General features: G+C 39.7%; 1 protein-coding gene across 38 annotated transcripts in view; it reads left to right on the plus strand.

Annotated features, from left to right (window-relative positions):
* Positions 1 to 1,559: 1,559 nt before the first annotated feature.
* LOC119731256 (ankyrin-2-like) overlaps positions 1,560 to 12,900 on the plus strand; it is a 148,769-nt gene continuing 137,428 nt past the window's right edge. For 18 of the 38 annotated variants that reach the window (XM_038204350.1, XM_038204364.1, XM_038204359.1 and 15 more), the window contains exon 1: positions 1,563 to 2,459. In XM_038204350.1, the coding sequence (XP_038060278.1) occupies positions 2,397 to 2,459 (63 nt within the window). In that variant the 5' untranslated portion in view covers positions 1,563 to 2,396. Of the gene's footprint in view, positions 2,460 to 12,900 lie in introns of all 38 variants that reach the window. The other 20 variants (XM_038204348.1, XM_038204361.1, XM_038204366.1 and 17 more) reach the window with 5 other exon arrangements.

The following is a 12,900-nucleotide window of genomic DNA, read 5'->3' on the forward strand; positions in this document are numbered from 1 at the left end:
GCAGTCATCCTCCAAGAGTTATTATGAATAGCAAACTACCTACCGGTACCCAACAAATTACAAAAAAAACTGTTTGATGTCATTCTCAATGATGCTTAAACGGCAATGATGCTTAAATGTTACCAAGCTAATGTCATTCTCAGTGATGCTTAAATGTTACCAAGGTAACATGGACAGGAAAAACTCATACTTTGGATCATAATTTTACATGTATTTAACCTATAACTCTGAGTGGAAAACTGTTGAATGAATGGAACCAGATTATTACAAATGCAAACAGTAAAAATCTCCTAAATTTGTGGGGATTTAAATACAAGTTTTCAATCAGCTCATGATAAGATTTTATAAGCAGTTGAAGTTGTCCAGAGCAGAGAATATTCTTAGAAGCATTCCAGCATGGGGAGAACATCATAGGACTAAAATTAGCAACATCGTTTGCGAGCTGCCCTGACCCCTCTTTGAGATGTTTATTTTCTGGAACATTATTATGCTAAGGAGGCACATTCCTGGCAGTGTGCAGTCAAAACAGGCGCACCGTAATCGACTGAGGAAAACCTGTGAAAAACCAGAGTCCCTCCGGTTCTTTTTTCAGAACCACACATACTCACAAAAAGAGATTTATTCACATGGTGCTACCGCAAACTTATCTTGTTTTAAAACCTGTGATGTCGCAAAATGACTAAAGGAAATACAGGTAAACGAACATAGGGGGAAAACTCGAAAACAATAAGAAATTTAGACAAAATTATCTGGTGACTGAGTAAAAACTTGTTAAGAACAAACCCAAAATTATATGGAGACTAACAATGCAGTAAGCAAGTGTGTCTAAAGTTGCATCCTTATGCTCTACAACAAATAAAAAAAAAATTCTATGAATAAATTTCAACTTGTTATAACAAAAAAAACCCTTCTTTTTTTGAACGTTTGATACTGAAATATGAAATGACATCACACCTTTGCTCATGAATATGGAGATTTGCATTAGCATAAACACCAAAGAGGCACCCGAAAAACATTTAAAATGGCAACATGAGAATTGAAAATAAGGTAAAATGGGACACAAAGGTGCATTTTCAAGGATTGCATGAACAAAATTACATTAAATGGGCCCTTAAATAGCAAGTTTTAAAGGTATACATGACTATGTTCAATCCGAAGGATGCTGGATAAGTTTGTCATTAATTTTAATGGAGATAAATTACATGCATGGCTTTTATACCGGAGCAATAACATTGACCCGACTGTCACGATGACAAATACCAAAGCCGGTACCAGCATGTTAAGGTTTATTGCATTGATTCCATATGACCCGAGCGCTCTTAAATTAATCTCTTTTTAAAGTGACGCAGTGTTTGTCTACTCTACTCCAACATTCTCATGAATATTCAAATTAGCCATCAATTGCCCTACTTATTTTTTCAGTTCTGGACGTGACCAACCCCAGTCCAGACAGGCTCCCAGGGACAAATGTTTACAAAACTAGGGATAGAATTCAGATTTGATCCGTGTAGTACACCTTTATGTTGTATTGCTTCACTGTGCTTTGGTTTGATGAATAGAAGGTCCATAGTTCTACGCATGTCATTATATACGCCCGGCCTCTGTGCATGCAAACAGTACATGCATGTAAACTACACGTACTTGCTCAATCTGTATGTGTATGATGTACTGCTAGACGACAGTGTAATGGGGAGTGGCTGCTGATACAGTGTGCTGGCTGTCTAGCATCTGTCGGCTCTCCTCAGTAACGGCGCATCGTTGGTACCCTTGCTCCCACGTACACACACGTGTGCGGTGCACGAGCAGCGAGAGAGTGTCGACTAGCATCGTCAACAAGCCTCGGACATCGTTATCATTTTCTCTTCTTTTACCTGCTTGTTTTTCCCCTCAAGATACGTCAATGAGCTTGCAATATTGGATGTTAGAAATCTCCATTCACCAGAAAAGATTTGATTTTTAGTTTGTGGATGGACGATTGTGTCTTTCTAGTTTGATAGATGAAGGATCAACTAAACTCTCGTCTTGTGGTGGAATAATTTTACGTCATGAATGTGGTGTGATTAGGAGCAAAAAAACCTGCCGCTGTAACATTGGATGCACGTGACTCTTGGGAGTGTTTCATGTTGTCGCTTGCTGATTCTCCCCATCTCTTCTGGGCTCCTTTTCTCCAGTCGTCGTGAATTTTCCACGGATCCCTGTTATTTATTGACTTCCTGTTGATTTCATTTGTTGACATCTTGTTGATTTCATTTGTTGACCACCGTGGATGTACATGTACTTGTTGTACTGTTGATTCCATCAATAAAATCGCCTATTTTCTGGATGAGTAACTGGGGTTAGTTCTGCCAGGGAGTTTTACTGTGTTGTCAGTCTTGTCAGTTGACTCAGCAAGCACAATGGCCACCTCACCTCTGGTGCAGATGGAGGAATTTGACTTTGATTCGGAAAGCATACGCAAGGTAAATTATAATAACTCAAATAAATGCTGATTTTTGTAATGAGTGTGACTTAAAATTGATGTACACGTATATTGCATCATGGAAAGTAGAAATTGTTTTGTTACAGCGTGTGTAATTTACGTGATGGCAAAATGGCACACCACTGTCATTTGATGCCTACAGGTACATTTGTACACATGGGCGGGCCGCACCCCGTTATGGGGAAGTTTGTTATTGTTAGGCAAATTAGGACCGAGTTATGGGGACTTTCTGCTGTCCCCACAGCGTCTTCGGTCCCCATAGTACCATGGGACAACTCGTGGGTAGACCCCACAACTATGGAACAAGCACTGGTATGTGTGTACATGTACTGATAAAACCAGCTCATACTCAACATGAAAGGAAACATGACCGCAAATTTACAAAGTCACGTCAAGTTTTGACGCTGCGAATTTGCAAGAGTCAAACACATTTCAACTGTTGCGGATTTCATTGCAGGTGTTCCATGACGTCAAATTTGCTTTGTATTTGCACTCGTAAATTGGCCTTAACTCACCTCTTATATCCTTTAAAAATATGTGCAATTTGCTTTTTGACTGGTGTATATTTTGCATACTGTACCAATTAATTGGACTGCATTTTGAAGGTAAAAAAAAGGTAAAGGGGACGAACCTGTGTTCACACGAACGGAGTGCCCATCTCTCTTTCGAAGCGATTGGGCCAGACTCATATGCTGCTGTGGGGGGATCGCCACACCTCCTCCACAGTGAGTCTGTTACCTTCCCAGCATTGAATCATGTCGGTACCCATTTAACACCTGGGTTGAGAGGAGTAATTGAGGTAAAGTGCCTTACTCAAGGGCACAACACGCATGGCCACGGCGGGGCTTGAACCCACAATCTCACGATCACGAATCCTGTGCTCTGCCACTAGACCACACGTGCCTTGACCACAGGTGCCCTCTAATTTTGAAGGGCAGATACTAAATCACCAGTTAAAAATTTTGGTGTGTTTTACAAGGCACTTTACAAATTTTGTCTTCACCCTTAAAATTGTGGAATCGGCTTAAGAAGTGTTGCACTTTAAAAAGCAAATACCGGTTTAGTTAAAAATTTATCAGTTTCCATGGGAACTACATGAAATTCACTGTGTGCACTTTTGTTACACGCACAACTCTACCAATACATAAAGTACGTCAGTGCCAGCAGAAGCAGTTAACCAAACAACAAAACCGTATGTTGATATTTTTATAAATTTATGCTAATGTACTGTAATGTACGTGTGCATTACAAAAAAAACTCTGCAGACATCTCCTTCATTACATTATCCAAGGGAAGCCTTGAAAAGTGTTTTATCCTCTCGTTCAGCGTTTTTCTGTTTGTCCGGCAGTACAGGCTGCTTATTATTATTATTTTGACTTTCCTAGGAGTGCATTGACTTACATGTATGAAGCGTTCCCTAATGGAGATTTTATGCTCTAGCAGGTGGATTCTGAGAGACTGAGCCCGTGGGGATGGGGGAATTAAGAAAAGTGAGATGACCTCGCTCTGAAATGAATGAGCTGTTACTGAGAGGGATGGAGGAGGGGTGGGGTGGGGTTTGGGTGGGTGGGATAGGGTGGGGTGGGGGAGATGGGGGTGGGGGATCAACACTTAAGATCAGGGGTGTGAAATCTCAGCTTTTAAGCTGATTTCAGCTTGTTTTTGTTTTGGATTTCAGCTTTTTTCCCTCACTTGCTAAGTACCGGTACAAAAGTATGGGAGATTTCCAAAGTTCAGCTTTTTTTTAATACCTTTTTCAGCTGTTTTCAGCTATTTTTATCAGTGGTCACTCACAGCCCTGAAGATGGAGTCATGTTGACTACATGTATTTGTGATGTTCATTGCCAAGATGTGTGCATACTTACTTTCATATATAGATGAGGGGTGTATCCTTAAATAAACCAGTAAACAAAACAAAACAACAACACAATATATATGAACCTACTTTCACTTTATAAAGTACTTTTTGTCTATAGTGTTTATAGCGTCATTTCCCACCACTATCGACAGTCTTTGTGTTATAGGCCTACTTTTCCTTTTCTTACTTATTCACTCGTAATATTTTACTCTTCTCAGAAGTTTAATAGTACCGGTAGACTAAAATTATTTACCAAGTTACTCCGAAGTACTCCAAGAAATGCCAAAAGACACAGTGAAGAGGTACACAAAACGAGACTGGATTCCGTGAAGTACATTTCCCCCCATATTTTGGTTATTACCCTCGCCAAGGAGGTTAAGTTTTCATAGGATTTTGTTAGTTTTGGTTGGTTGGTTTGTCTGTTTTAAAACAAGATAACTCAAAAGGTAATGGACGGATTTATGTGAAAATGTTTGAGGGGTGGTCCTTGGTACAAGTACAAATCGATTAGATTTTGGAAGTGATCCAGGATTCTTTTTTTTAAGGATTCTTCACCATTTATGCAAGTATTTCTTTTGGGTGTGCTGACAATATGGCGTGGAATTGTTAAATCTTGGCGGAGGTTTGCGCTCTCTGAGTACCTTTTTGTTCATCTATATGAGTTTTACAGAGCATGCTGAGCTGGTCAATTTTGTTATTGATCACCACTTTGCAAGCATCATTTGAGGCTCTTTCACCCTGCATTAGCTTTAGTTACATGTTTGTACTAATTTTAATGCCTCGCTTTCCAGGGTTGGGTTGCAAAAACATGTCTTGGTAGGCAAGGAACGTGTTGGATTTTTTCCCCGCGACTTCAACATACGGCCGGAAAGCCGGCTGTTAAATGAAGACAGCTTGTGATCGGACAGGTGACGTGGGAAACGCGATAGTACAGACGCTGCCCCATCAGTTGATGAAGTGTAAACGCTGCGTATCCCTGGCGCATGGCGTCCCATGGCGCCACTGACAATCACACAAATTAAGCAGCATCTGCCGAAAAACATAGCGGAAGACGATAGAAGTATCGGAAGGTGGCGTCAATGGAAACTGAACAACACAAAATGGGTTTGATTTCACGCAAGTGGAAAACCTTGTGTTGAAATTTTGATATAAAATAATCTCACCGTTATCGGATTATGTTGTCTGTTACAAAGTGCAGTTTCAAAATGGTTTCTATTGTCCGAACTTGATGAAAAGATGAAAGATAAATTGTGTATGTCCTGAACGATATTTAATTCAATCTAGACTTCACAACCAAAAAAGAAGTTGACCTAAAAAAAGGAATAAAGATTAGCGTCCATGCGTGATAAGATCTCAGTGCACTAATGTTGTTTACTGAACATGTAGAGCAAGATACCGTACTGCCTTAAAACTACAGACAACAAAACAAAAGGACAAATTACAGATTAAAATCTCTTCTTTTTTTCAATTCCGAGAAAGCACCCTCCAGTTAAGATTCACATCACGTACAGTCGCGTCTATTATCTTTTAATTTCCTTGGACAGGTTAAACACACCTGTTCAAGTAAAATGGTGCTCCCAACACTTATCCTTGGGCCTCGGATTCATACAATTCACACAGAGGATCAGAAAAACAACCTGTTAATTGGAGTTAAGTCTTTTGTGAACCTTTTTCTTTTATTAAATTCAGAATAACAGAAAAGACCCAAGGCCAGTTGTTGATGACACCACTGAAATATCCCCAGGATGTTTGTCTGTGTCTTTCTGTTCAGGCCAGTAACAGCAACAACTTAAAGGGAAGATTTGCAAACATCAAAAAATGAAATGATCAAATTATCACGAAGCACCTTACTGGATTGTTAGGGAATGACAGTCTTAAGAATCCTGTAAAATCGTGGCTCCTAGTGTGCTGACATTTTCAAGAAAAAAAAATTTTTTTCCAACGCTGGTCGGCCGACCAGCGTTGGAGAAAACTGGCTTTTTTTCCAAAACTGCTCCTACTTTTTCATATTTACTTATTCCGCATATTCTTTGCAATGGATTACACACCTAAGGAGTACAATCCTGCTAGACTGATTCTCTGAACTTACAATTCCCCAAAGTCTGTAAATTGCTCTGTTCCATCTTGAGTGGGGTCAGGGAGCCAGACCTCAAGAACATGATTGGTTTTCGTGCTTTTTTCAGCATTTACAAGCCCAAAACGTGAAACAAGTCAGTTTAACAATATTTTGCTATAACATACTAATCCTTCACATCCATTTATTCCTGAGAACTGCAGCAAAAGCAAATGTTGTACATTCCCTTTAAGCAGCTGTAATCTGCACAAAGTTCTGAGTGTCGTGCTTCTGAGAATTGATACGTTTCCGTCTGAATAAAAGATTTCCTGCTGAAGTTTTCAGTAAACCCTTTTTTTAAATAGTTTTCTCTGTGTACTTTCAACTGGTATCGTCTTTGCAAGACTACCACTTGGTCCTTGGGCCTGTTAAGCAATTGGGTACATGTAAATTTATGTAGGAAGATTTTAAAAAAGATTTTTTTTTGGGAGGGGGCATTAGCATCTTATGGGGGCACCAAGGGCGTCTACAGAACCTAATTTTTGGGAGGTCAACCACTGTAAAGTTTGGGGGGGGGGCCTCATTTCATTGGACACTGGGGGGGGGCGCTTTTTTTTTTTTTTAGATTTCAAAAAGCCATCGGGGGAAAGGAGATGAGTGCCATTATACAAGTCATCTTCACTCCTCTTTTGGGTTTGATTACTAAAAAAAGGAAACAAAACAAAACAAATTGATAGTTGTTCTATTTTGCCCCCCCCCCCCCCCCCCCCCACGCCACTACTGTCAAGTTGAAGTGTGTTCAACTGTTGTGACTTCGCACAGCGGAAACTTTATATGAAGTCACAACTTCACTTTTGTGTTTGCAGCAGATAAAATAGAACCAGCATGGTCCACGAAAAAATGTGCATACATGTAGTCCATAGGAATGTTAAGGTCAAAAATCAATATAGCACACATTTTTTTTTTTTTTTGGGCACCATCATGGAAACACATTGGTTATATTTTGATCTGAGGCTTTCTAAAGATATCCCACATTCCAACGGCCTGAGAATCTCATCTCCGAATCCTGCTGGGAACGTGCTCCTGATCTTGAAGATGGAGGTGTTTAGCTTGATCTTCTCTGCCCTCTGGAATGCCAACAGCATGACACACTTGTCAACCAAGTTCCAAAACATTGAGATCTTAAAGGGAATGTTTGAGGAAAAAAATATTCTCATGTTCCTTGCAGTGTGTGCTGTTCTAATAGTGCTGACTTTTTAATACTCTCCCAGTTGTTACATGTAGTTTGAAATGAACATGAAATTAATATACACAGTTACTGTACAACTGTATAATTATCAATGTTGTCTGCTGTGATGTGGGATATGATGTTTTTAACACCCGAGGGATGTATAGCACCCCCGAGGCAAAGGAGGGGGGAGGAGGGGGGGGGGGGGGGAACGGCATATCCCACATCACAGCAGGCAACAATTGTTTTGTTACATGTATATCGTGCCAATAACTCAAAAAGATAAATGGTTGCAACTTACTGTGTGAGAAATAAATTAAATCACTGTGTTGTAACCTTTGATAACTGAAAGCTTTGATGTCCTGCTGGACATGAGACTGAGCGTTTGACGTTGCAGTTCTCATTGCGCAAAGCTAGTGCGCCGGCAGGTTCCACACACGCGCGCAATAAAATGCAGTGCGATAAATCACTGATCTCCACATAAAAATGGATATCACACGTGTGACATGCATTTTTATTGTCACGTGGCCGTTCTAGACCAATGAAATGACAGTATCCAAGCTTTTTTAAAAGCATATCCTCTCTGAGTGATCCCATTTGCTATTTCCCAGTTTTGCAGCATTGCTCTAGAGTAGTGTTGCTAGCATTATGACTTCAGGCATTATCCCTGAGTCATGGGTTTCTGGCAAGTGACGTTGATAAGCTGGGAAACTGCCAACATAGGGCTGGATACCTGAGTTGGTAGAGCACCGAAATGGTAATCTTGAGGTTGTAGGTTCAAACTCCGCTCCAGTCAGTATCTTTGGTCACTTTTGTAATGACATGAATAATTCTTGTTACTCAATTCCAGTGACCACAATTAGAAAACTTACTCTGGCAGTAACACACTTTTTCAGTTTCAATATTTCGGAAACAATTTTTTTGACTGTTCCTTTTAAAAAAAAGAAAGAAGTAAACCCAGGCCGAAGGGTAGCACGTGTTGCCTACTTGACATGACTGTACATACCGGTACCCTTATTAAAATCCTTGGTGTATGGGGTGTTAAGAGGAAGCAATCCAGGAAGTATTAATAGTGACTCTGTGTAGCAATCAGGAAGGACTTCAGGCTCATGATCGAGACTGACAATACCAGGCCAATTTTGTGACTCTGTGAACCGAAGAATTCTTGCGTACCGCGTTCGCAAGAGAAGTTCTCTGCTACTCTCATAAGCAACAAATCCTTAGTTACAGGATGTACATGTACACATGTGCACTGGCCAAATTCCTTGTTATAAATTTACAAAATTCGCTAACTGTAATTTTGGCAGAATGGTCTGCTGCTGGGATTTTTTGCTGACGGTAAGCAGAGACATAAAATTGGGCCTGGATTGACTCATACAGGGCGAGTCAGAAGGATGGAGACCCTGTAGAAAGGAATTTTATCCTGTCAACTTACAGACAAGTATAACGTAATTTAAAGAAAGAAACACGAACTACAAAGGTTTTAGCAATCACTTTATTTTGTTTCATCAATTTTGCCTTTGTGGTTCAGGAGATGTTTGTACAAAATTCATGAAAATCAATTTTGTCCATGGATCGTTGAATCAGGCTAAAACACTCCCCAAAAACTGAACAGAAAGTGAGAAAGACGATAAAATAAGCTTAAATTTTGATGGGTGTCTCAAACACCATGGAGAGTTGTAAGTATTTTAAAGAATTTTAGGAAGTGCGTGTAATTCGGGCGTTTCACAATGCAGTGCACCACCAAGAGTTTGCTATGGAGAGTCTATTTTCAAGTTTACAGTCGACAAAACATGGCCCATTTGAATGAGTGTCAGTAGACAACTTGAGCTAATTTGTTATAGATTTGGGCATATCGTTCTGCCGCTTTATAAAAAAACACCATATTAATAATAAGAAAAGCAAAGGACAAACATATACTCGAATCATACACTAACGAAACTACTGACCGAAAAATCAAACAATTTCAAATGTCTCGCGCTGCGAATTTGTCGACCATTTCCCACAATGCATTGGGAAAAATGAACTCTCTATGGCAAACTCTTGGTGGCGCACTGCATTGTGAAACGCCCGAATTATCACTGAGGTAAAGGGAGTCTATTTTGTACTGGTCTGCAGAACTCTGCACCAAGCCCTACAATTTGACAGCCATCAGATAAACAGTTCTGACCCCGTTTAGTTGAAAACTAATTGCTCTGTTTACCTTTAAAACCACAACCTTATTAGCTCAGACTACTATCTGAGGGAGACCCAATTCCCAAGTGCCAACTCTTACCCCATTCACCTTTAAAAAGAAGAAAAAACAAAACCTGTGAAACCACAACACAGCCCCAGGGATAAGGTTCTGACCTCAGCTGAGGTCAAGCTACTCACTTTGCACATCAACAAAAAAAACAAAGTGGCTTGCTGGTGGGTGTGATGGGCAATGCTAAAAATGTGGTTAGTGTATGCTTCATGACTACTGCCAGTCAAAATATTTAATGCCTGACTGATATATTTAATAACAATAAATACCAGGTTGGTAATAATATTTGTAAAGATGAGTAAAACTGGTTCCTTTTTAAGACTTTTTAACAGAACTTTATTTTTAGTCTACTGGTACCTGTACATGTCCCCCCCCCCCCCCCCCCCAATATGTGCATCAATAGGCTGAATGAAACCATGCGATGTACCGGTAGATCACATTTTGTGTCTTTACCTATGAATATTTTTATTTTGTGAAATACCAGTTCAGTGACCAAAACAATTTATCTACCAAAATATTTAAGGTTCAAAAGCTCGTGTCTAAAGTTCACATAAACAAAACTCATATTTGTGCGAACATAATCATAAATCATAAACGTGTGTCATTCTTTTATTGAACATTATTGATATATTACCAGGTATGTTCAGATCAAAAACATTAACAAATGTCCCTGGTGACCTCTTCATCTGACCTATTGCTGTGGGGTCAAAGGTCAAAATAAGGTGAACATGCATTCGTTGGCCCCCAGCTTTCGAGATTCGATCCAGTTTGTTTTGGCTTTTTCAGCTTGGCGGCAAGTTGAATGTGAGTGTGATTGCCTCTAATGCTGGCCCGGTGCTGGCCCGGTGCTGGCCTGGGTGTGCAATGCATCATTTAATTGATTGATGCTGCGTCTCACTGTCAGGTGCAATGCAACCATTGATTTATGTGCGCCATGTGTGTGTGTGCATGTATTACAATTAGTCTGGCTCTGTTCAATACCCAACATAGAGTACATGGTGCTGATTATGCATATTTTGGCCTTTCGACTTTTTTGTACACTTTGTGCATTTATTTCCCCGAAATTCATTCACAACATATGGTACCAAGATGTTAACACGAAAAGTGAACATGAACTGGCGAAACTTGCCCGCATTGTACATGAGGCGTGAAGTCACCAATTTGTAACCCTCCTATGCAAACATACGTTCTGTGCTAAGTTGTCCTTTCAGTCAAAATCAATTAGGTGTACCGATAAGTAACTGTATTCATCATTGAAGAGCTCCCACTCCCAGCCTACATAAAGCATTGACAGGCTGTGACTGTTTATGTACAACTTGATACAGCTACCGTATACTTTGACTGTAGGTGATTGATAAGCCAGCTGTACCATGTGCATTGTACCGCTTGCCCGTTTTTGTCTGTTGACTGAATTTGACTGGTCACAGTGCCAGCTTGAAATATGATCCGACTGTTGGTGACTAGCCTGTGTAAAAGGCATGGCAGGGGAAGAGGATTAATGTTTCGACTTTTTTTGACTGTTCAGATAGCAGGACGGTTAAAAAAAATGTACCTTTTACTTTATTGCACAGTGCTAGATTTTGACGGATTCATTTAGCTTCCCAATGAAACCACCAAGTGCTGATGAGAACTTTTCTAAGATTTGGAAAAGAAAATTAACAAGTTCAGATGAGAGTGTTCCTTTAGGATTAAACTTTGTACTGCATTTTTAACCTGTCCCACATAATGCTAGCCATATGTAGCATCCACTTTCATCATAGCCAAGGCTATGAGAACCATCCCCCAATAACATTGAACATTCCTTTACAGACATGGCTGAAGTGAATGTCACGCGAAATGAACCATCTGGTTATTAAAAAAAAATGTGGGATAGAACTGGAGCATTTTAGCCTTGGGCAGTTTGCAGTATCATTTTATTATTTTGTGAAATAAGGCTACAGTACGTACAATGTACATGTACGCTCAAAAAGTAAGCGACAGATTGACATTTAATTCTGTCAATTCGCACACTTGCATGCTCAGACAAAATTGCAAAACCAGATTCATGTCTTCATCTTTCAAACACTTCATAATGCAGTGTTATTTTTAATTCAGCATGAATATTTTTATAAAGCTTTTGAATCAAGGTACCGTATTAACAAGGTTTGGTTTTAAGGTTTTGCAGGAATTTCAACAAATTGATCAGAGGATCTGCATTGGTTTTAATCTTGAACTTTTTGACATGCAAGAATTACAAATGCATGTAAAAAGGCTTTTTGGCGACCTCCGTACAAATACAATGTACATCAGTACATGTATGCATTGTAGGATTATAGCTGATATCTTCAACCTTGATGTTGCAATTTATAAGATAATAGACCACTTAAAAACTGGCTTTTTGACTTTCTGGATGCTTGATGTTCCTTCATTGCATTTTTAACTTTAAGTTAATCATGACCCAGTGCGTGAAATTACAGTCGGACATCGGACATTTTCCGACCACTTTCATGGTTTGTCCGACCAAATGCAGATGTGCTCGGACAAAATGTCCGAGCGATTTATGTATTCTTTGTGGAGTTGTCTTTTTCAGAAGTATGAAATAAACGCTTGCACTCAAAAGTATTTTGTTGTTTATTTCCGATGATCCGGTGTACCGTACGCTGAGCGGCTGCTAACTACATGTACGTGTTGTCTTATATTCACGCAATAGATGCAACGCGTTTACACCCCAATCATTACACAGTCTAGTACAGCGCGGCGTGCACAGCGATAGATTGGCATTCGTACGTACGTGCCGTTTGCCAAAAAATAGACGTGAAATCAAGTCGATAAATTGTGTTTCGATCAGCAGTCTTTGTGTTTCTTCTACAAATCAGTTAATACAACTTTTTGTACTTTTCAAGTCATTTTATGGAAATGAGCATTGGCCGTTTGTGGAATTCCCAGTTAATTTCTATTGGGCAAAAGTGTTAAATTGGACCTGATTCAACCTCTATTCCTTGCTATAATGATTCGATCGAGCCTCTTTGGACATTCAGAACTGCAATTTCACCCAGTT

The sequence above is a fragment of the Patiria miniata genome, unplaced genomic scaffold, assembly GCF_015706575.1.
Source record: "Patiria miniata isolate m_02_andy unplaced genomic scaffold, ASM1570657v1 HiC_scaffold_23, whole genome shotgun sequence".
NCBI classification, from domain to species: Eukaryota; Metazoa; Echinodermata; class Asteroidea; order Valvatida; family Asterinidae; genus Patiria; species Patiria miniata.